General features: G+C 37.0%; 1 protein-coding gene across 2 annotated transcripts in view; it reads right to left on the reverse strand.

Annotated features, from left to right (window-relative positions):
- The window catches only part of EPHA3 (EPH receptor A3), a 230,290-nt gene that overhangs the window by 132,142 nt on the left and 72,097 nt on the right, over nucleotides 1-26,051 (reverse strand). For both annotated transcript variants that reach the window (XM_085304912.1, XM_085304911.1), the window contains exon 3: nucleotides 18,058-18,718. In XM_085304912.1, coding sequence (XP_085161038.1) covers nucleotides 18,058-18,718 — 661 coding nt within the window. The remainder of the gene's footprint in view (nucleotides 1-18,057; nucleotides 18,719-26,051) is intronic.

Consider the following 26,051-nt stretch of genomic DNA (forward strand, 5'->3'; position numbering starts at 1 on the left):
TTAGAGATTTTTGTAGAAATCATCTACATTCTTAAATGTTCTCTGTATATTGATGGACATTACACTACATTATTTTTTTTTAGCACACTTTAAACAAATATAACACTTAGTAGAGGAAATCAAAAAGTAATAATCAGCACTATTCTTGGAGATAAAACTTCCCCAGAAGAGCCTCTGAGGCCATGTTTACCAGAAATGCTAAAAAAATGGTTTTCCTGAGTGAAGAGGAGGAACTGCACCTAGCCAAATCCTCTGCTGCATAGTTTGAATGCAGGTGGTAAGATCACCTCAGCAGTCAAGAAAAATCATGTAGTAGAGGACAGAAGACAGGAAACAAGTAGAAAGAAGTAGGTTATGATAGCAAGTTGAGATCACAACTGCAGTCTAGAGAAGACCCACATTCACCTTGAGCCAAAGCTGAGAATCCTGATGTGGAACATGATGATGAGCACCACCTGGCTGCAGCAAGCAAAAGAGCACCCAGGAGCAGCTGGAAACATTGGCTTTAATTACATGGTGACCTCCAATGGAATGTATAGATAGAGACAGACAAAAATGTTATAAAGATAACCTTCATTTTTCCCCTCTTTCAAAAAGGGAAGAAATTCTATATACGACTTGTTTGCATTACAGTTCTGTGACATGGAAAGCAGTCCCTTTTTCTTATACAGCCAGCAGACATGGGGAATTCTGATCGCCGTTATCTCTACAGGCTGCTTCAACATTCTTCCCTGGAGGACTACATGCCAGAGTTTTGTGACTGCTGCCATCTTAAAAATGTCACAGCACTTGAGGAGACAAAACTACACAGAAAGCAGTTCACCTGAGTCTTAAATCCAGTAATTCTACCAGAAACTGTCATCTGAGAGAAGTAATTCATATTTCAAAACTAAAGACAGAGGGAGAAACTGAGACTTAAAAAGAGAGTGTTTCAGCTCTCATAATAAATACAAAACATTTGTGAACAAACTTAAGAAAATATGGACTATGAAATATTAATAAAAGCCACTCATTCAGATTGTAATAATTTATTGTCCTATTTGAATAATTATTTTAAAGTAGTGCTCTATACTGAATCATGAGCTTTCCTCGGGGTAAAACAGGCTAAAACAGCTGTTACAAAGAGTAACTGAATCATGATTATAATTAAATCTAGCAAATAAACATTCTTTTTGGTTGCAGACACTAAAGCTGTTGGGGGATTTAAATAGTGCTAAATCTTAATTTCCATATAGAATTTTGATTCCTTTTGCCTACATATTCCKTGATAGCCAAGTCATTAAAATAAAGTTTTAAGTCAGACCTTCCTGATTTAAAGCAAGCAATTATAGTTTATGCAGCAGTTTGTCTCTCTTCATCAATTCAGTTACATCCATATTACTCTGATTTCTTTTTGCATTAGTACTGTGTGCTGTTAAATGAAATGAGGAACACTCAATAGTCTTCTACTGGAAGTTTTGCTCCTTGGCATTACAGACAAGGCAATATATTATATGGCAGCAGTAGCCTGTGGACCAAATATGTCCCATGGTCACTCTCAAGCTTAGTTCATGAAGACTGCCAGTCCCAGCACGGGGTCATCTGGCCCAGGCCCAACAGTTTCTGTTCAGATTAAGACAGAGCATCACATGCTGGGACAAGTAGTCTCTTCAGGCTTCACCCCCATGGTTTCCATATGTTTTCAAATAAATCTCTCTGTCCTGCATTTTATAAGTTACTCTCTTGAGACACGCAAAATGATTAAAGGCCAGCCTCTCAGTTCATCTGTTTCTGGGATACAGCTATGTATGTATATGCATCTGTACATAGATAAATGTATGGGGAGAAGACAGAGAAAATATATGTCAAAACAAATGTGGGGAGAAAAARGCCAGTTTTTCTTTTCAGACATCGAAAGGAACTTAAATGAACCAACACTGGACCCAGAGGCTTCAGGCATGCCAGAAGTTTGGTTCTATGAATACAGTAATTTATGCAAATTTCTAAAATTACAAGCAAAGAATATGACAGTAGCAAATTGCTTCAGTATATTGCAAGCTGAAGCTCTAGCTATACACAGCTCTAGCTATAATGAAACTGTGGTCAAAGGGACTCTGTCAAATACAAATATAAAAGCAATAAACACAAAGGCTTCAGAATATCATAATTCTTCTGTAACAAGATATGTGTGGGCAACTGGTGATATATTTTTGGAACTGATAATAAATGATTTTGAAAAAAGCCCTGATCTACAAATGTTTCATTAAATTCCTTAGAATTACTCAGTACAGATAAGGCTGGCAGAATTGTGCCCTGAATTACTATTACTAGTGCTGTAAAAACAAACAGTCTATACATAGTCATCCGCATTCCAAAGTAAATTTCAACTAGACCCAAGTTACATCCCACTCATATGTGGTTAGTGTAAATATTTGTGCTGGTGAAGCTCAGCTGCGGATAGATCTGTAAAAAGCTATTTTCAGATGGGATAGTTGCTAAAGAATCTCCTCAACTGTCTGTTTATTAAATTGATCATTTGAGAGTTGCATTCCACATAGTAGTAAAATATGTGGCCAAATGTTTCTGTCTTAATTGGATAATACATGCACCTATATCAGCATCACACAAATGCTACCCACGTCACTGAAATGTTTACAAGTTTGTGCTCATGTTAATTATAGAGACTAGCCAACTGCAGTCTCCCAGAATACCACCAGACTCGTATTATTAGCATTCCAACCTTTTCATAATTTAAACTACAATACAACACAAAGAGGTTCCGAAAAACCCGACAGAGCAGAATATCTCTGAAGAGGAAGCTGGAAACTGCTGGATCATTTCTAACTTCGCAGACTAAATAATCTGTTTTGTAAGGTATTTCACAAAAACAACAGGAAATTTATTCACTAATTTATTGTAGTGCTTTCCTTAACGGYATGGAGATATGCTGCTACTTCAAAGGAATAATGTTTTGTTAAAAAGCCATGCAAATTCTTATCTGTCCAAGAATTTCTTACTATTTGAAATGCTTGGCTTATTCCCATCAAATCAGTGGGAGCTTTGCAACTGATTTCAAGGAGAACAAGAGCAAGCCCTATATGCAGTCAGAGGCTTGGCATGCAATATGTAAAGACAAAAACAATGTACTCCGCCAGGCTACCATTCCCCCCTTCCCTGCCTTTAGAGAAGGTGAAAACAAGCTTYGCTGATGAGGAAAGCATTCCTCCTCATCTGGGCTGCTGCCTTTTTCAGCTGACAGCCTCCAACGTGCAATCATCTGTCTCAGTCACAGGTTCCACTGACTCCTACTGAGAACCAGCAATGACCATCAATCGTCAGGCAAAAGGCCACCAGCTGTTTGAGCAGAGAAAGCTGGCTTTTTCTTCCCACCCACTCCCTTTGACCAAAACAGGAACGCAGTAGACAAGGATAAACTAGTAGCCTGTGCAAAGGTCTGTGGGCTCATCACAGTGTGGGAAGGTGAAGTAAGAAGTCATGTCAACAACAACAAAGAAAAGAAAAACCCAGTGCTTTGATGTTAGGAATAGCTGCTGATGCTGAAGGCAAGGCATGCTGCTTATATTGTAACAACTACACCTTCCTCCTGCCTTCTCCACGCATGGCCCCACTGCTCAGAAAAAAGTAGTCAGAGAGCCACTGGTCATTTCACTGGTTTCTCTTTAGTGGAGCTTCCCCTCCAGAACGAACAGGCCTTTGATTTCTCAGGAAACCTTTTACTGGAAGTTATGAATGTTTTCAATATTTTTAACGACTTTTTAAAGCCTTGCAAGCACACTCTTGATGATATGCCAGTGGGATTCTATAAAATATTTTATAGCTCTACAAATATCTCTTTTCATAGAATTTGTTCTCAATTTCTATACAAAATCTCAGTTGTCATGCCTCTTAAAATGTTTTTAACATGACATAAAAGAAACTCTTAATAGTACCTTGTGTGAATGACAGCCTGTTGTATTCAAGAGTCTGCAGTATGCTACAGTCAAGTTCGACTGACTACAAATTTCTTCATAATTACAATAGGAAGGAAAGAAGATTATATTTTCTTCTTCACCAACTAGAAACTCCCTCAGATTTCTGAAGGACATGACCCTTATCCAAAAAGTATGTTTAAAATTTGGTCTCTGAGACACTATGCAACATTGCATTTTTTTGTTTGATTGGTTTGTTTTTAAATCAGGTCTTCCCGTAAACAACAGGCCAGACTTTCAACTTGCAGAAASAGCCCACAGAAAATTAACACAACACATAACTGAGCACCACAAAACAGGCTGCCATGCCCCCAAACAGATATACAATCTATAATAAAAGACCAAAAGCCACAACTGCATCCAAGTATAGAATCTCTGAGAGCTGAAGAGCATTTCTAAAGTCCTAGGTCACAGCAATAGCAAAGATTGTTTTGAAAGAAGCCCTATGTGATCCTCCGAAACCAGACATACCAGATGTATAAACCCATTTTCATGTGTGGCTGGGAAGGGGGTTCCAATGACAACCAACTTTGCCAGAGTGACCTAGCGGAAAAAAACCCTTCCCACCCCAAAACATTGAATCTAGCAAAAAAATTAACCTGCAGTGGGGAAAGAGAACATGGCATCCAAGGTACTTGAGAGAAACACTGATATTCCTGCAGTGTCCCCTAGCTACAGCTGATTGCTAGCCATGCCCAATCCAAAGCTTCAGAGGAAAATGAGTAACAACTCAAAAGTCTAACTACACATTTCAGCAGAAAAAAGTCCTTCTAGACTGTGGAATTCCTACACCATGATATGAAAATAATATAAATAGGCTGCAAACAAACAATAATTTATGAAAAATAATCTGAAACAATATGCTTTCCCCCTCTCTTCTATCTTTTTGAGAAAGTTATAAGCTGAAACTGTTTTCTCTTGGGGATGGATCATTCTTACAACGCCATAAATGTAATCACAGACACATATGCTTAATTTATACTAGTATACTAGAATATTTAATGTCATATTAAAAAAAGCAAACCATACCGTGGATGACTGTTTCAATGTGGTGGACATGCAATCTGTGGATCAGATGCTATCATGTAAGTGTGAGGTAACAGCTTGACTGCCATGGTTCCAAGACAGACAAGCAAGCCTCCTAACAGATGGATAACTGACAGGCTATAAGATAATCTCTAATTATAAAAGAATGTGGGATAATTGGCATGCCTGGGTTTAAGGTAGCAATTTAAACAACATCAGACTGGCCCTAGAAACTAACTATTGCACAGAAAAACAATGCACATCCAAARAAGCCATTAATCCATGTTTGAACAAGCCCTATGCTAAACAGTCTYGTGCTTGAACACCTGCTTTTATGATGGATTTGGGGGCTTATGTTTTTCAATTAAAAGAATAATATTTAACTTTTGGAAGGAGCAGCAGGGTCTACATGTTCAGGTAAGAGATTGAGAGTAAAAGAATAGCTTGCTATCACATTGCAAAAGTAAATCAGAAGTAAAATTGGAAATCTAATTGAGGAAAAATTAATGTAATTTATACTTGAATTACATTTTTGATTCACTATGGATTAGAATGGAACAGTAGCAYTGGTGTGGTGTATGGGCGAACAAGAACTAGCTTGGCCCTAAAACCTCTGTTATCTTCCTCCTCAAACCATGTCAGAGATTCACCCCAGCTGATATCCTCCTCCTTCTCACTTCAATAAAAAAGTGCTTAGAGAGGGCAGAACTGTGAAAAATTAGGAGTTCTTCTTCCATAGTCCTCTGACACATACACCTCCTCCCAAGCCACAGAAGCTGTCTGCATACATGCATGGTATGAAGTAGTTCTTCTCAAGGGATGCAGATGATAAACTGCACCTCTGAATCATTCTTCAGCTCCATTGTCTTCCTTACAAAGGGAAACCATATGTATACGATCACTGGCAAGTGGTTAATCTCATGTCCCCCTGTTAGTACTCCACAGAGTAGGGTTAATAGTGCTTTCTCACTAGTCCACTGGATAGGAGGCTCTTTGAATCTCTATACCAGGAAAAAACAGTCCACTGATTTCAGCGTAAGACGCAGACCTTCACCTTTGAAGTCATTTCCGTAATTTCTGAGAAACTGCCAGGTACTMAGCATTCTCAAAAACTCAGCAACTTAAGTAACAATAAGAAAACATTCTTAAAATTTTGGACAGGACATCAGAAGAAAAACAAAACCACCTTTTGTGCACCATCTTCTTCACAGGGGAAAGTCCGAGAGAAAAATGCTAGATCTTTTCTTGACTGCAACTTCATTTAGACAATGTTCATTGGGCTACAGGAGATGTGACTCAGTTAACTACAGTTCAGGTAAGTTTTAAATAAGTATTATTGCAGCACATTCATTCTTACAACTTCATTATCACTGTATGCAGCCTAGCTCCATGCAAGATCTACTTGAAGTACCTACCATATACCCAAATATAGATTTAAAACTATCACTTTTTTAAAAAAAGCAGTTATGCACAGAACAGAATTGCATGGAGATACTCACCATCCTGTAAAAACACCAYTAAATCATATTCTTGTCTGAACTCAAGTAAGTATCCTTTCTCATGAGTCTCTTACTCTCTATACATATTTCAGAATTTTTGTGTGTGTGCTTTAAGAATACTAACTGCAGTATTTATGTTTCAATAAAGCAATTGTACAGGCATATTGTACTTACCACAGGAAGTTTTCCCCTCCACTCTTCTCTCTCCTCCTCTTCTCTTTCCTCCTTTGACCCTTTTAACAAAATGTGCTTAGCTCTTTTTCTTCCACCATCTGCTGTAGTCAGTGAAAAGATATGGAAGCCAATTTCCCTTTTACAGTTAATTCCACCACTAGTTCATCCTCTCACACAGCGTAAGAAACAAGATGATTATTGCTTATTAAATGTAAGGCACAAGTAGTAATTATGCCTGTAATTCCATCCCATGTTAACAAATACACGGACATATGGGCTGTGCTGAACACGAGGCACCCCATCTTCACAGTCAAATCCAGCCTTAAAGTCAGTGAGGTTACACACTGTAAAAAGACAGCCTAATGAATGCTCTATTAATTCATGAAACACAAAGCTCTTTAGCCATGGTAAACTGAGACTTCTGAACTTTTTCTTCTGCCAGTATGTCCTGCTTCCTACCCACCCTATTTTTTTTTTCAAAATGAACACCAGCTTTACAGCTGAAATAGTGCTCTCATGTTCATAGTTAATACACCTTGACTTCACTTCAAGTCACAATTCCACAGCCCTGCTTTAGTTTTCCACATGACTCTTATGGGAGCAAAATCTGGAAATTCCTAGAACTTACTTGAAGAGCAGCTTGTTAAAATAAYTGCTCGTACCTGCCACTTCAGTATTAGGATCACATTACCAAAAGAGAAAAAAAATCCTCTTAAACCTCAGAGAATTCAAGTTGTGTTGTAACCTAAAGAATACTACAGAAGCTGGAGATGCCCCTGTTTAATTGAACCTATGTAATATTTAATAATTTGCTTGCATTTTCTTGTTATAATGACTACATTATGCCATTCAATATGAAAGCAATGTAGCAATTCTTATTTATTATCCTATGGACTCTTAGAAATAATATAACATTAAAAATAGCTACAGAACATGTTCATAAATAAAAGAATTCTATATGTACATACTTAAATCTTAGAATTACCTCTACAGATATTAGAGGACTGTTCAAGTTAGGTCAAATCTTGTATAACTGAACTTTATGTGAGGTTGCAAAAACATCAAATAACAAGTTTGATGTCTGACTTTTAAATAATGTTAGCTAAACTTTATGTCTTTTCTTACTTCAGCTGGGTAACAGATGACCTCTTCAGCATGTCTTACTGATTTAAAATATTCACCTCAGAGTTTTTTTTTTTAATTACCCCTAACAGAACAAGATGCTTTATTTTCTTCTCTACATAACATTGTGCCACATATTCCCATTATGTATCTTGTTGAAAACACACAAACAAAATGCATCCTTAAAGGCAAGTACACTGCTGGTGGGTAAGGCTAGTGGTGCTGGATTTGGTTGTTTATTGGCATTTTTTGGAGCTAAGACCTTGCTACTTATGAGTAATTTCTTCTGTTAGTCTCCTCTCATTAAAAATCTGAGGCAAACCAAMGAGAAAAGAGAGCATTTATAATTTTGCCCAAAAATACTTCTTGTGCAAAAGGGTTCCTCCAAACTGAAGAACAAATGACTTCTTTCTAAGATTTTGAACTCCTGATGACAACCCTACTCCTACACCTGGACTGACCACCACTGCCTATAGGCTGAACATAGTAAATGATGAACTTAATGAAGTTTCACTTAACTCATGTGCTCAATTTAATAGAATTTAAGTAGGTGCATAAAGGCCACGTTACTTAACTGAATGTTTAAATACTCTGCTTACATAGTTAAATATTTTTTCTAATCAACAGCCCATCTCTGCCACTTAATCATCATTATCAATAAATGAAAATATTATTTTAAAGTAACTACAAAAGAAGTAGGTTGGAAATACCAGTGGCAAGTAGAAAAGCATTACTTCAACCAATATCCCTGAAGAGAACTGTCCTGTATCACTTCTGCAGTTATTCAGGGTTGGCATACTGTCAACTTTTACCATATGTTTTTTTTTTTCCCTTGCTGAAAGTGAATTTTTCTGTCAAAGAGCAGCTGTTCTAAATTATCACATCAGATTTTAACTTTACAGTAGACAACCAYTGAACCCACAGATCCGTGACAGTGAAATACTTTGTCTCCTTGACCTACAAAGAATTTGTCCTTGTTTAAGTCTATTTCTGCTTTAGCACACCAGACCCACCAACTGTCAAGGTATCCATTGCAGACAGGTACCTAAAGCTGAAGCTATAAACAAATCCTAGGCAATGAACTTCTCCTGGTTATTCCTGTAAAGTGTGTGAAGTCTAAGTTATTAAAGATCAAACTACGCTATCAAGAAAAAAAGTCAACAAATGCAACTTCAAATGCAAAGAAAATGAGACATTATGAATGCAACTGTTGTTACTCAGTTTTTAATCCAAAGCAACAGTTAATTCTGATACTTCCTCTGCAGTCATAAATGTTTCAATAAAGGCTGATATCAATTACTGGTTATTCTGGTGTCTGCCAACAGCATGTTTTGACAACATCCTGTGCTTCATGCTGAGGAGCAGCAGCCATGTATATGATTCTTCTCTTCTCATACTCATCTCTCAAGATGGTTCTTACTTTGAGAGCATTTTCATCCAACATTAGCAAAACTTACAGTTCTCACTACAATTGCTCTCTATTAAAGTCTAGCAGCAGATGTCAGTTGTAATGCAAACCCCTATTAGCCTTTTCAGTTCCACTTTGCAACTAAAAAGGGATTGTCAAATAATGTTACACACAGGCACAAGTGGCAAAGAAACCGACGGAAGAAAACGTGTGTTCACTGAATTCACACTGACAATACAATCTTTGTGTAACTCTGAACTAAGCCTATATTCAAAGTCATCAAAGATAGTACAAGCAAAAACATGTTCAGGGTGATTCTATTAATTTAATTTTTAATCTTCTGAAAGCCTCYAAAGAAGCAAAGCCATTAAAAGGAAAAGGTTAAGGAAATGCCAGCAAGATCCCTTAAGATTCTCTGTGATAGACACTCGTAAGGTATTTGCAGTAAAATCTTGTACAAAAATCCAAGAGTAGTGGTTTTGAGCATACAAGAACCACAAAATTCAGGAACAAAATTTCCATGTTAAAAACAGGATGTAAACTTCTCACACATACTTGTTAAATTGTGGGGAGTGTGGATCTATACTGAGTATATTCTACGGCCTTTTATTTTTTTTTTTTTTTTTTTTGCTGTTGTTTTTTTGCTTTAAAAGCAGGTGAGGGGGACAAGGAAGGAAACACCAAAAGAGCATACTGTGGAATGAATTCTCAGGCACAGCAAGTACCATCTCTATGCTGGTAAGAGATCATGCTAGAATAAACATACAGTGCAACTCTAGTGTTAAGTTGTATTTTGAGAGTCATTTGCACTTCTGCAAATAATTCATTTTCTGAGCAGCCATTTCCATTTCTCTGCTACTTCCAAATACATTCTGAAAATCCAATTCTGAATTACCTAATCATGTAATATATTGACACTGCAGTACTAAATTACTTGGGGAAAAATACTAGGTTTTTTAAAGCATACTAATATTAGGCTCCCATTTAGTCTCTTAACATGAAAAAAAATAATAGAAACACTTGTACTCATGCTTGTTTACATATTCCTATCACAATTTACAAGGAATTCAGTAAACACTCTTCTCAAATAACCAGAGAGCACTGAAATACTCCTTTGCTGACCTGGGAATCTGTATAGTATCAAATCAATAAATTTCTCTTTTCTATTAATTTCAGAAAGTTTCTTTATAATTTTGCTTGTTCCTAGGACATGTGATAAATCTGTTAAAAAAAACTACAGTGTTATGCCCAAGTAATTTAGCCTTAAAATTTTTCATTTTGAATCTCTGCTTACAATGTACAAACCAGAATATTTTCCAAATTTGTAACAGTTTGGAACATGATATTGGCTGCAATGTTTCCAAATAATTCAGTGTAGCATAATTCTGCTCCTGTGAAAATCATCTATTGCTAGGATAACTTTCATAAGAGTTAAATAAATTCTAAGCACTAAGTTAAATCTTTTATTGTTTGCTCTGTTTATGTCCTTACATAATCCGAACCAAATGAAAACAATGAATATTTTAAAAATAAAGTGATTCATAATTTATAGCTGCTGTCATTTTAGTTTACTAGCTTGGAAGATAAAGATTCCCTTTAAAAAAAAATCAGTATCTCTTCCTTTTTAAAATCCAAAGCATAATTCAAATGTAAGGAAAAAAATACACCTCAAACCTCTGCTGTGGGGGGGAAAAAAAAAAAAGTGAATTCACAGCTTTTTGAGATTTCGTGTAAAAGGTACCCCTCTTCACAGTTTTATTATTATATAATCTTCACATGACCAGCTCCTACATTTTATTAAACATAAGTTTCCTATATAGAGCCTAACAGCTACAATCACACACTTCAGAAGTATAAACAACCTGTTTTAAGTCACTCAACTATTGTCAACGGAAAAAGTTATTGTCTCACAGTTGCAGCAAGCACATGTGATTTTGTTTTCATTTGCACAAAGTCAAATACTTCCTCTCAGAACCTTTTTCACTTTGTACATAAATAGTTACCTTTAACTATGGATATAAGATAAAAATTACTTATGCAGAGACCAAATGATTAATTAGATCAAAGAGAAAAAAGAAATGGAGTGGTATGTTTTTCATCACGAGGATCAATGTTGCCGTACCCGTTCTTACCTGAAATACAATATTTGCTCTACTAAAAGAATTAAGCAGTGAATGAGATGGTTCAGATTTAACAGCCACAGATGGCATTCTTTTCATATTTCCAGGAACTGAGAGAGAAATATGATTTAGGATATCCTTACTATATAACTTAAGAGTTGACTATTTTAGAGCTAGTGTAAACTTTGTGAAGTCATTTTTGCAATAACCAGTAGATGAACTTTTAGCTCTCCCACCCTCACCACCTACTCCCTTTTCCATTCAATCCTTATGATTAATTAGTAAGAATTACATACATAGGGAAGGATTGTTGGATGAAATCATTTTTTCTTCTGGTTTTGTTATAGAAAATGTGTCAGTCACTTGTGGTTAAAACTTAAAATTTTATTACACATTATTAAACAAGAATTTCACAACAGAAGATCCTTAAAAAAAAATAAGCCCTAATCAATTTGAATAGTGAAATGCAGAGAAAACCATGACAGTAATTCAGTCTTAATTCCAGCAACTAAAATTTTAGACTACACCTTGAAACGCCAGCATGTAGAGAACATAATTCTGTGCTTAGCAAATCATTCTTTTTCACCAATCACTGGCCCACCAATTTAATTTTCCATTTTACAGCTGGAGAGAGAAAGTCTTTTTTGGTCTAAAGGTTCACCTCTTAGAAGCCTTCAAAAGCACATTCACACTCACTTGTATTCCCGTACGGATGTAGAACTTCCCACTGTACGTTTGCTAATTAAGTAAATCATCCTGTAAAATATCATGCTCCACGTCGAGCTAAGCTTTCTGAAGCGCATGAAATAAACCAACAACAAAATAGACGCTTTTGGGATGGAAGAATTTATTAGTCTGATGCTGCCAGTGCAGGATTTCCTCTATCATCTGCTTACTGCATTTTTTAAAAACATCTTCAGAAATAAGGCTTCCATTATTTCTCCCAGGAGTTTTCCAGAATATTACACAACTAGCAGTAAAGACAATCTTCTAGCATTTGTCCTACACTTTCCCTTTTATTTTGATAATACTATCCCAGCTAACCAACCTTCACATCAAGAAGCCTATCTCCTCCCTGCATATTTCAAAACAAAACTGTGCCGAGCTTCTCTATGTATAAATCACTCACTAGGCAGGTGATGTGAATGCTCCTTCACTTTTATTGTTCTCTGGGCTTTTCAAAAAACATTATGCCCCTCTGTAAATTCCTGGTGTACTTGCAACTTAAATATTGCATTGCAGGCTTCATCACCTTCTTCATAAAAATCACATTGTTTACTTTGAACATGTACAGAGACCAGGACAGCCAGGAGGTACAGATCAGTTAGTTTGTCCTCCATCAAGGACAAATACAGAGAGCGCACTAAGAGACAGGGAGAATTTGGAAAAGAAATACTAGATGTGAGACAGATCTAGAAAATTATTAATGTAGAAGATGAAAAAAAATAAGTTCTTTATTTTCTTACTATATAAGGATAAGAAGAATCTTTTCAAATTGATTTAAAACATAAGATTCAAACACAGCAAAAAAAWTTTTTCACATGAAACAATATTAAGTTACAACATTTACTGCTACGAAAACTTAAAATATACTAAAAATACGAATGAGTTCCAAAAAGGAGGATGCAAATTAACAGGTGACAGGTAACTGTTGCCAATTATATATAAACTTACTTACAAGATGCATCTTAAGTCAGAAAGTTGATTTTTGGAAGCTGACAGATATGCCCAGTAAAGCAGCCCTTTATACAGTTCCTTACATTTTTTCCTTAAGGATTTACTTTTAAGTCACTGTCAGAGAAAGAATATTAAGTCAGATAAACTTTTGATTTGATCCACTCTCGCTGTTTTATGGGGAACAAATAGGAAAGCTGAATTGCCCTTGTTGACTGAGGAAGAGGGTGAAAAATGCCAAAAAGCATTAGGTTTAGGGTGCAGTTCCAACCAGCTTGTTTCCTTAATATAAGCAAGTTAGAAAGTGGTAATTCTGAGAGATAGAATCATAGAATTGGTAAGGTTGGAAGGGACCTCTAGTCCAACCCTCAAACGAGTGGCCCATACGGGGACTGAACTCACAACCTTGGCATTACGGGCACCAYGCTCTAACCAACTGAGCTAAACCTAACCCTCAAATAAAGGGAAGGGGGGCAGGAAAAGCACAGGCAAGGGGCTGAGGAGCAGAAAGAGCCACCACCACCCCCGGCCAGTGACTTGGAGAACAGCACTGTGGGGAGTGCTGGTAGAAGAGTCCAAAGTGAGAGCCCTCCACCACTCCAGGAGAGGGACTATGGGGACAAGGGCCTTAGCAGAGGATGGTTTCAATCTATCAACCTCTGGGTAATAGACCCATCACACTTCYGCTGTGCCACTCTGCTTCCCCGCCAAAAAAGTACAGTGATGTACATGGTGTACATCACCTCTAGCTTAACCACACCAGCATCTGAACTATTAATCTGTATCACAGAATCAAAGAATGGGTAAGGTTGGAAGGGACCTCTGGAGATCATCTAGTCACTATAAACATGTAGTTTGGACAAGATGGCATGAAGCCATAATTTAYGAAAGATACTGTGATGAAGAATCCCCTTTCAATCGTGAAGTATTACACTAAGATTAAACGGACAGGATCACTATGGTGCAATAGTACATATTTCCTAGTAAGCTTATTTTAGTTAACATATACTATATATATAAGAAAAAATGTAACTAGATACATATAGATATAGATATATAAATTAATAACAAAAGAAAAGAGACAGAAAACAACAGCCTTACAGCCTTATGGACATGTTCCCCAGCACGGTATCTTACCTTGCCTACTGTTCAACTTGTTTCTGACATGTTCTGACATGTTGGAGTTGTAATTAGCGTAATTACTCCCTAGGACTTTGCTGGAACTAAATTTAATTATTTTGTTAAAGCAAATTAACTCAGTTTGCTGAAACATATTCTCCTCTATAAGCTTCATTTGTGACTATTTAATGGCAAAACTCATAGTTAACAAAATAACTTACTGAATRTGTGTTATAAAAATCAAGTAAAGGAACTTATGAAAGAACTGAGATACACATATGAACATTACACCAAMAGAAGAGAGAAAGGATTAATTTATTAAATTCATTTTCAAATATTTCTTGTAACAACTGTACTGAAATAACTAGGCAAGTAGGAAGAAAGAAGCTGCCTATAAATACTTGAAAGCATAAAGAAATTTTGTAAATGCAAGACACAAGAAGAGTAGAAGAAGTGGAATGTAAAATTAAAAAGCAAAATTAGTAGAAAGAATAGCAGTATGAGCTTTCTAAACATTAGACTAATCAGTCTGYAAAATACTTTCATATGGTAAACAGGAAAAGCCATCTAACTAGTGATAGTTTGGTTGGACTAGACAAAACAGTAAGAAAATAGGAAATTGTTCTGTAGTTTCAGAGACTGGACAATGACACTTAAGATAGCCATAACAATTTCTTCTTATAYGTGAAGAACTTCCCATACTTTACAATATGGTGTAAGAGATGTGCAACATATTTCTTTCAACTCAATTTGTCTAAGGAAATTTTAGAGAATCGTAACAGAGAGACAAAATGAAACAGTTAATCTTTCTTCAAGTTAGTCTATAGTCGGGGAAAAGCTCTAGGAAATTCAAGATCAAAACACTCAGCAAATCCATGCTAAGAAAATCAACTTTGCAAACACATCACTGCAGCGTATATTTGTACTAAATACCTCCGCTGCTGCGATTCCTCCATAATTTGAGTAGGACTCAAATACTGCAAAACTTGTATACTCTTGATTTAAGCTTATTCAGGCAATGGAATGACCTATAAAGCTACTCCCTGCAAAACACTAGAGTCTTCGCTCCTGCGAAAACTTAAGTCTTCGCTAGATCAGAGCTTAAATCTTCRGTAGTTAACCTGAAGCAAATTATGAAGACCAAAATTCCTCAGGGTGAGGAATACACTCATAACAACAAGGACAAGGAAGGTCACAGCAAAACGGGTCATTGATTATTTAACTGACTGACATTCAGGTAGCATACCGTTGTACTCATACAACCAAAACCAGTACAACAACCTTCCGAAGACTTACGATGCTGAGCGAACCCAGCAGTCCAATCTCGGCTTTTCAGAAAATAGATGCAAACATAGGTATGCTTGTATTGTACCTGTAACAAAAATGGTCAGAGCCTTCCTTATGTTTTCTTTTCCTCGTTATGCAGAAAAAGGGAAGTGAGTTTGGAACCACACATGCAGGAATAGCACAAACTATGTTATCTGAGGGCAGGACCGAGCCTTAATATTTTTCCCTCGTACCAAGAGAAGCTGTTCTCAGAGAAATTTAAATAGACTGACATTATACCATTAGGGTCTTTCATTTAAATCATCAATTAGCTCCCGCCAATGCAAAACAACACTGTATCTGAAAACAGGTACTATGTGGAGCAGGAGGGGAGAAAAAAAAAAAACAGTCTGAACATAGGATGAATAGCAACAAACACCGGAGTTATTAAAAACTTCCAACTACTGAAAAGGCAAGAATTTTTATTTGTTATTACTTTTTCAAACTTCAACTGAAGAACAAATTTATTCTCAGTTATGCCAATCATTCCAGTCTGTGCCCAAAACACCATCCTAGAATTTCTTCAAACTCTACAGTGCTGACTCTACTATCTTTTTCTGACAGACAAATGAAAACCCAACACTCAAACCCTAAAAGAGAGCGAGCGCAAGAGGAGGAGGGAAGAAAAATGAAGAACAAAGGAGCAGCCCTGAGCTTGAGGTCAAAACTACCCCTAGAGTGTATGAGAAAAACTAGCTCTTTTTCTGGGCCTTCTAAGTCCTGCTGAGTTACTAATGCCAACAACTATGAGGTTTTGGATTACAGCTTTTACAGTGACAATTCAATCACACCACACTGAAAATATTTGATAAACATGGCTCCCAGTAAAAGTTAGTTAGACATTATATGTTAAATCAGAATAAACCAGAAAGRTCTGTCACTGTTGTTAATAGTTTCATTATACATCACTCCCTTGATCAACAGATGAAGTCAAAAACTGAATGCAAAGAAAAGCTAGGATGATTTTATGTCCTCATASTATGCTCTCAAATACGCTTATGCACATACGTACACTTACCCCTAACCTCTGCTGAACTAAGTAGGAAATGCCTTGCCTATCCAAGCATCTGAGAATCTGTTTTTAATAAAATGCTCAACTTTTGTTTGCTCAGTTTTATTCAGACACTATCTGGAGTAGCTGTCTTATTGTGCTCAAGTGTAACTGAAATACTAAACCACCAGCTTTCAACCATTTAACAGGACACAGGCTCCATAATTAGCAAGTGATTAGAAGAATATTACCAGTATCTTAGCATTTTGAAGTGKAGCTATAGGAATCCCTATGCAAAGCGTTTCTGAACAACAAAATAACCTCTCCTGCTTTCAGCATCTAACAGAACAACTTTTTTTTTCTTCCTAGTATCTGTAGCTAACTGCAGAAAAGCATCAGAGGCTGATCTCCTTGGTTCATTCATTTTGTGGGAAAAAACAATTTAAAATGCACTTAAAAGCAACAACCAAATAAACACATTCTTACCTCTTTCCTCCCAACTCCTCCCTTGCATAGTCCAAGAAAAAGTCACCTTAGAGCAACACATTTCACAACTACCTGGCTATACTACTCTGGCTCAGGGGCTCCGAGTAGCACCCAAGGACTCATGTTTTACATGAAGACTGCTGTAGTACCAATGAAAAGGAACAGGCTCTCTCAGCCAGTTGCAGAATAGTAAGATTGTTACCAACTTTTAAATTTCTGTTYTTGTGCAAATGCACAGGAACACACATGCACACAACCCCACACAAACTACAGTGTATCTCAAATACTACTCCTTCTAACACTGGTATTTCCAGGGTTTTATTTATTTGTTTATTTATTTTAACAAAAGGCCCTTCAACCCCACCAGCACTTTCAGTCACTCTGTGTAAAGAGACCAAAGATTCAATTAGCACAAAAATCCAAAATGTACTTATGTAAAAAGCACAATACAGATCCTCATCATTTTGCTTAATATTGATGTTGGATAAATATGTGTTTTTCATATAAATTTCTTAGTGTTTAAAAGACCTGTTTCTGGAAAATGTCAACATTTCAGGTGGAGTCTGCTGCTCCTGGGAGCATTCACATAACYGCAGTTTGTAGAAACCACAAGTTCGTAGAAAATGATTTTGAGTCACATACATTAGCAATTCAGCAAAATGCAATTTCAAATTTCAATATTTACTTTCCAAACATATCTGCATTTAGGGACTGAAACAAATGCTACCTGTTTTATCTGACCAATCCCAACTAATCCCAACACAGCTCAGTAGCAAGTATTAAGTACCTACACATCAAGCCACAAAGTTAAAAAAATGCACATAAAATTTCAACTATTTTGACATAAACAATCCATTTGAGAAACATGCAGTCTACTGAAAGGAAATTCAGGAGTAGTAAGAGAGACTAGATTCACTACACATTATATTAACCAAAAATCAATTGTTCAACCTTATCAGATATTTTAAAAATCAAATTACATTATTTACATATAGCAAATAAACCCCATTTCATGGCAATTTTATGATCTAATTTATTTCTCTCACAAATTTGTGAAAAACTAACATGGCACAATACACAGAGTAGGGACACAAAGTGAAACCCCTGTTAATAATCGAACTGTGAACATGAAGTGCATTGTTACCTTGGCACGCAAAGCCTCTTTCTTCATAGCCAGCATTACACAAGCACTTCCCTATGGGCACTAGCCATTCTCCTTCTGTACTGCAATACATCTTGGGCGGCTCTTCCTCCTTGGAATGATTGACACAAGAACCTCGCACTTCCACTAGTGACTGGGAGTCCATGGGTACCGTATCGGGAAACATGGCAAGGTTCTTTACAGTGAAAGGGCACTTTTTGAAGTACACTCGCACCGAGACTAAGGCAACGCATGCACCTACATCTTGGAAAGCCAAGTAAAAGCCTTTCCGGTTGACAGGCCCCACCTCACGGACTTCCGTGTTCAGCTTGAGAATTCGGTCCCCAAGATCCATTTGGGTGAAGCTCTCATCAGCGGCAATGGTGTCAATTTTTGTAAACTGATGCTCTCTGAACTTTACCAAATGGTCATCGTCAGATTCCATGTAATACAGATTAAAGGTCTCTTTGCAAGTGCCCAAAACTAGAGGAATACTATTACAGTCCCTCAAGGTAAACTTGAGCTCCACATATATCTTCTGAGCTGAATTGCGTGGAATCCAGTTTGTTCTCAGCCAATTGTTTTGACTATGGTCCATAACATTGCACACCTGGTAAGTTCTGATTGGAGTATAATGCTCATCAACACCACTAATCTCTTCCCACTGGAGAGAGAAAGAAAGAGAGAGAAAAAAAACAGAAATATTTTAAGATTAGCAATCATACCAACAAAAATTACTTTTAGAGACAAAAGCTGTGAAAAAAAAACAATCAAAAGCAATCAAAAATGGTCTGATCTCACACTGAAGAACACCACTGTAAGGTGGACACTAAWGTCTGGCTGAACTTGCAGTTGTCTTTTTCTATTTAAACATACGAATATCTTAAATGAATACAGAATTCACTATTAAAAATTCAGTATTTATCARTTTACCTCAAGATGGCATAAAAGAGATGCTGCAGTCATTCTGTATTATTAAAAACYGCAAGATACATACAGTGCTGTCTTTTTTATCATGATCCCTACATGTCTCTATTACAAGCACCCTCACCTCAAACATAAATGATGTCTCACTTGGACAAAAACATATTTTCACCATCAGAATCTACTTGCAGTTCAAAGATTAAACAAGATTTAAAATGTTGCCAAAAAAAGGTCCACTGCCAATATTCCATACAGTCACAATAAAATCTTACAACTTTAAATTTATTCCAGGCATGACAGTTGATTTTGTTTGGGATATATGCCCTCAGAACAAAGTTGACCTTAACCCCTTTTCCAGAGCTATTAAAAATTACCACCTATTTCCCTTAATTACTTTGATTACTTAGTTCCTCTGAATGCTGTATTGATTAAGGCACTACTGTTGTTTTTGAAAAATACACTATMATTTATTGTGGATATATTTTCTAACAAACTTACTTGACTGAGACAGAGAAGAAATGTGTTTCCCACTTGTGAATTACTCATGGACAAATTCTGATTTCTGAAATCACACTCACTGGACAGGAATATTTGCCGATCACATAGGGAGGGGAACTCTGTTGGGATGTTTTACTCATAATCACTTACCATACGCAATCAGGTGACTTAAGACATCTTTTTTTGGCTTTCTCCCTGAATCAATGACTGACTCCCCCACCTTATGTTTTTAAAATAATTAAGAATAATGAACAAATTGCGAAGAATTATAAATAAAAAATAATGAACAAATCGCAAAGAATTATAAATAGATATATTTCTGTGGTATGTCATTAGAGGCATTCCAATGTTTCTGAGGAGTATATGGATTGAGGAATTGTGCCCTGTCATCCTTGGGCATTTCCCTAATGCAGTTCAGAGTACTGTGCTCCTCCAAACAYGATGTGCTAGTGATCGTATCCTGTGGCTCTGTCTGCTACTTCAGGCTTCCTCTGATCTCTACAGAAAGTAGGGAAGGTAGCTTTCCAGAAGCTTTGTTATAGTGGATATATCAAATGCATCCTTATGTTCTAATTTACAGAGGGCTTGTCCAGCCTTGGTAGTGCTTTATATAGATTATTCTCATCTTGGACAATCTAAGCATGCGACTAGAGCAACCATTCCCCCAACCATAAGACAGACTGACATACATACTACTGTTTCTACTTAGTAACATGGACAAACTGAACTTGGCAAATATGTGCTTGAACCCGGAATATTTAACACTGTTATTTCATTAAAGTATTACAAAAGTTTTAACACAGTACCAGCATCACCAAAATGCATCTAGAATATTACTACATTCACCATGTGCCAGTTCTTCAACTCTTCTCTATGCGAAAAAGGTGACTGTTCTATATGCCAAATTTTATAGTACAAAATGAGGAGCTCTTCCATCAGAGACTTTTAAAACATGTAATTAAAATCATTACCTGACCATATCTGTTATAGAATCACAGCATCATGAATGCTTAAAGGGACCTCTGGAGATCATCTAGTCCACCCCCTAGCTCAACAAGGCAACTGGAATACGTTGCCCAGAACAGTGTAAATTCCTGCTTTACAGAAAAAGAAACTGAGGTGCAGAAGCATTAACAGATTTTACAGTTCCCTGACTTTGCCAGACGTATATTCCCTAGGAAATAAATAAACAAATAAATAAAAAGGTGGCCACATCAGAATAAAATCTAAGACTACTCAGTCCCAACCCACTGAATTGGGGAAATTTTGATATGACTAAGAGCTGGTCTGCACAATGCAACTCTCCAGGTACCAYTGATGATGCAGTTTTAAATTAGGTTATTAAACCAGTACATAAAACTAGTATAAATATTCTTCTCTTAGTTTAAGTGAAGTTTATTTCAGTTCACTTCAAGGATCTGACTATATACAAATTTTATCTCTTCCTGACTATTTCAGCAGAGTTAAAACTGCAGTCTTTACACGTGTGTACAGCTGTCAAAATGCTGCAGCAAACCAGAATATGCTGTATTACCACAGACACACAGCTAGCACAACAAGGACTTCCTGAGTGAAAGCTACCAGTGCTCACAGCACAGCCCCTCACAAGAGCAAGATCTTGTCTGCAGGAGGGGCAGCAGCTCCTGGCTCCCAGCCTCTGCTGAGTTCCCAAAACTCAGTGGAAGACTCTCCCCTGACTGGGATCAGCCTGCCCTTCAGCCTGCTGCAATTGCCTCCCATGAAGCTGGGTATACTCATTTAACTACTCCTATCACCTGCACCATTCAAAAACTCAGTTACAAAGTTCAATTGGTTCAGCTACTCCCTATAAAAGTTAAACAGAAATAGACCATTTGAACTAACATAAAGACTACCTATGTATGCACGATGTTTTGATGGGGTGAGATTAAAACCAGCTTTAAATTAGCCAGTTTTTGTGTCCAGTCAGGTACAGTTAATCCTCTTAATCTTCAATTCTTTGAATTTAACCAGAGAGAAATGAACTTTTTAAAGATGAATTAGAAATCTCTTTTGAAGCTAGGTAAGATTATGAACAGAATATGACAGACACTTAAATCAGTTCCCACCGATTTATAAATGATCTATTTATTATCTCTTCCATAGAATTCCTAATCGTTTCACCATATTTTACATTTCCAGAGGGAAGCAGAAATAAAATCAGGAACTATTATGTTCTTCACCTAAAGCATGCAACAAGCAATTATCATTTCCTTAATTTGTAATGAAGACCAAGCTGCTTGGAAACTATTCTAGATTGCCATCTCAGCCCACTTGAATAAACCACAAAACTTTGAGCCTATCATTTAATGCTGAAATACATGGAAATGAGAAAAAAATTAGCATCAAAAACTATCTAAGATAATATAAACATATGAGCAAAACCCGGATATGCCAGGAAAAAAAAAAAGAAAGAAAAAGAAAGATTAAGAAAAAGGAGCCAAAAGAAAAGTCCAGAATTTCTATTTTGTAATTAAAGTCCACCTTTACTTCTTGGAGTACAGAAAGACAAGATCAACATCCTGAGCGTGCAGGAACCTGGACAGCTAGGACTTCAACGGGTCAAAAGGCAGGAGCTATAACAACTAACACAAAATGGAGAAGGCAAGAATAATTCTGCCAAAAAAGAGATGAGACAGTGAAACACAATGGGAATGATGCAATAGAAATATGAGCTGTGCTAGAAGAAAAGTTCAGGCGTAAGGCAGATATTGACTCTACTCAGTAGGGAAAGCAGATGGTACAAACAGACATGCTCCTTTGTCGCATTACACATCAAATCCAGCCTGCTGTAGTCTCAGCCTGCCCTCCTCCCACCTTCAGCATTCCAGGACTATTCTCTGGCACACAGAGAACTAACGCAGGGCCACAGGGARGGTGTTATTTCTGTTCAACCAAAATATATGGCGCATCATGCACTCACGCACATGCCAGCATTTGTGCAAGAGCACAGATGTAATGCAAGAGTGCAATGCAAGGGGCAAGAGAGACATCCAAACTTAGTTACCAGGAAACCCACCTAGAGGTCAAAAAAATAGAATTACTTCTGAGGATACTCCATTTGCTCATACAAAAATTTGTATTTTTGAGGCTTTGCTAAGAGAGAATGAGAACAGGAAAGTTTAACTGCTCCAGATAGGTGGAAAACAAAACAGAATATACCAGAGGAATATGCAAAAAGATGAAGGAGAAGCTGTCACAAGGAGACAAACAGACCATAGAGTCTACTGAGTTCAAGGAGTTAGAAGAGATCTAGGAACGGTTAGTTGAGCAAGAAGGGAAGAACTGGCACTAGATAATTTCAAATAAGAGAGATGCTGGTGGGAGTCAGACTGAGAACTTGGCAATGATTAGTTGAGATGACGGCAGAACAACTGTATAAGAGATCTGCACTCATACCACTTAAAATCAGACACTGGTGGGACCCACACCCAATCACTGTCTCAGCTGCATGCATAAACAATCAAGAACAAGCCTGCTTTTCCAATATAGGTATTCTAAATATATACACACTTGAGTAAATCTGGCCCATGGTGCATTACACTTAGAATGTGTCCCTCTTGGCATTTCCTTCAGATCACTAGTAACACAGATCAGGTGCTTACTTATTAATCCTGAGTAAATCCTGAGTTATTTATGAGTCCTGAGCAAGTTTAAACTGGGAATTAAGAGACGGTTTCTAAATACTACAGGAATGAAGCTCCAAGATCATCTTCCAAATAGACTCATAGAGACAATAAACCCAAATTACTTTATGAAAGATGCGTATAAAATTGTCACAGATTTTATGATCGCATGATCCTGGAGCTGGAAATTGAAGGTTGTGATATGACCCTCTGGGTGTTGGATTTGTTGCTAATGTCAAGAAGGAAGAAGGGGAGCTGCGATCACATTTCCGAATTCACTTTATCACACAATACTTAAATTCCATGCCTTCGGGCATCTTCAGCATTTTCGATAYATCTAAGAGGGATGTCAAAGCACCATTCCCTTGCAAATGTGTAATTTGGCTTTTGGAAAGTGGTCTTTCCTTTGCTTTGAATTCTTTTAACCTTCTTTGGAAGCTATTAACAGCAGGAATTTTACATTACTTTCAGTGGTACAGAAAAAACTTTCTGAGGCACCCAGTCAGAGGGTCTAACACGTGCACCCAGGTTATATCAGCCGACAAAGTTGTGCACAAAGGAATTTTCCAGCTCTGGAGAGACTGCTGGACTCCTGGGATCGCTGTTTTCCATTTTCTTTATAGAACAGCTGTAGCCCATTTCCTAGGATGTCAWGAACAGTCTCACTAACAAGTTCCTTGCTAACATGGGAATCTAGGATAGAACTAAAGATAACCACTCATTTCACCCTTTCTGTGGCATATTTTAATTTTTGTGGCTTTTTATCCTTTACATCAAAAATCTTAAGTTTGTTAAGAAATCAAAGGTTACTTTGTGATTCACAATACACAGAAAGGGCCCATGGAGAATGAACCTTTTGGGTGGCCTTGTGGTCTCATATGCAAATGCCCAATTCCAATAAACTAAGCAAGTTGCATCTTTCAGTCTTGCACTGCTATACATGTCTATAAAACTGCTCGAGTTCGATTTTTTTTTTTTTTTGAATACAAGCAGAAAACTCCCCGAGTCTCCTTCAACAATCCYAGGCTACCGGTCTCCTAGTCCTTATTTATATGTTTATTTACAGCTGTAAACTAGTCTACTAGTCTACYAGTATTTATTTACAATTTTATTTTCTATTAAGAAGTTGGGCCTGTCCTACTTGTCACCATTTCAGATCATATCCAACTGTCCTTAAATATAAAATTAATAATTCTGATAGCATCTACGTAGAACATACCTTAAACTATATAATCATTGTGCACTCGAGAACACAAGGTGGGAATATATCACTGAGAAAAAAAAAAATAGATGAATTCACTTTGAAACCTCATGAAAACTTCTTCATGTGCTAGCATATCCCAAACTCGCTGAACACCCTAGTCAAATCATTGCTTATTTCTACACTAACAAAAAAGTATGATACTCTTCTTGTCAGGGTAATTGTTTTTCACTACCTGTGCGGTCTTCACACAAGCCTCTGCAGAATCATCATATAAGTCCTACATGAAAACAATGTTTGCTGTAATACTGACAGCTGACCCTCCTCTCATTTACGGTGTTTTAATATTCAGTAAGATTTTCCAGCCAGCAGAAAACTGTCACCTTTATTACACCTTGCTGAGCAATAGCAGAAAAGCGTATGCGTTTCTGTGTACATACAAGCTTTCTGCCCTCTGCTATTTATATAACCAATTCCCTTTCCAAGGGAAGGCTCGCTGCGACGGGGCTCGCACGTTCAGACAGGCAGCGCGCACAACTCACACCCTGCACTCGCACCGTGACAGTCAGCTGACAACGCTCCCGCCCCGCTCTGCCAGGCAATTGTATTAGAAGAAGTGAAGAAACAAGCTGCACCACGCGCAACAGCACTAACGAAGCCTGCTTTCCTATGGATTTATGCCTCAGCTTGGTCCTCCATAAGGGCTCCAAAAAAAAAAAAAAAAAAAAAAAGCCTCTTCCATATTGGCAGCAGAGCATTAATAGGGTGTCTCGCCCCTCTCTCATTACTTATTTTCATAAATCTTGCAGGATCTTAAATCTTTGGAGATCTCTACTCTTCTGTGAAACTTTGTTAAAATTTACTTTTGAGTTCAAAAGCTATTAAATGGGAAGGACTTTTTTTTTTTGGTATACACATGCACGCACATACTTGTCAGTGTCATTTCTGTTTCTGTCAGAGATTATGCTAAAAAGGCAGCAACGCCTTCACATACAGGACATGCATAGTGCTTAAAATGTAATATTAGTACAGGCACTGCATGTATTTCTATTTAGTTTTTAATAGGGCAAAAAATTGTATTCTCAAGCAACAGTCAAAGCATTCTGGTATCACAAGGTTAAAGTTAAGCCTATGAGGGTCTCATGTACCACTTGGAAAGTGCTGAAATCTTCAWCAGCTAGATTATACAAATCCAATTCCTGTAAATATTGAGATCATTGATCAGCAAGTATGATACATCACACTATATCATAATAATATCACTTAGAATTAGTGTTTTCCTCTGTAATTTCATGTAAAATTAGTATTTTTATACAAAAGAAAGTTACAGTTGACAGTTCTGTAGAACTTAAAACTTGTGCAAGAAGGATACACGATGACAGCTTCTATTCCATTGGTAATCTAAATTTCCATCAAAGCAAAATATTCAGCACAATTTTTTCTAGTCTCACAGGACACTATCCCGTCCCCACCCCCCACCCCAAATCAAACCCTATAAATTATTTTAATTTGTGCCACAAATGTATAGACATTGAGTTTATTTGGTTTTTGAAGAAGGAGGTGCTAACAAAAATATATTCTTAAGCAAAGAAATTCAAATCCAGTGACATCTTTGTCAAGTTGATAGGAACAAAAAAAAAATAATTTTACCTGTTTGTTGCTGTAAAAGTTGAGTATCCTTCAGTGTTATACAATGCCCTCTGCTCTCTATCTTAAGTAGGTGAAATTAA

Source organism: Rhea americana, unplaced genomic scaffold (assembly GCF_003343005.1).
Source record: "Rhea americana isolate MKP2758 unplaced genomic scaffold, rheAme1 scaffold_213, whole genome shotgun sequence".
Lineage (NCBI taxonomy): Eukaryota > Metazoa > Chordata > Aves > Rheiformes > Rheidae > Rhea > Rhea americana.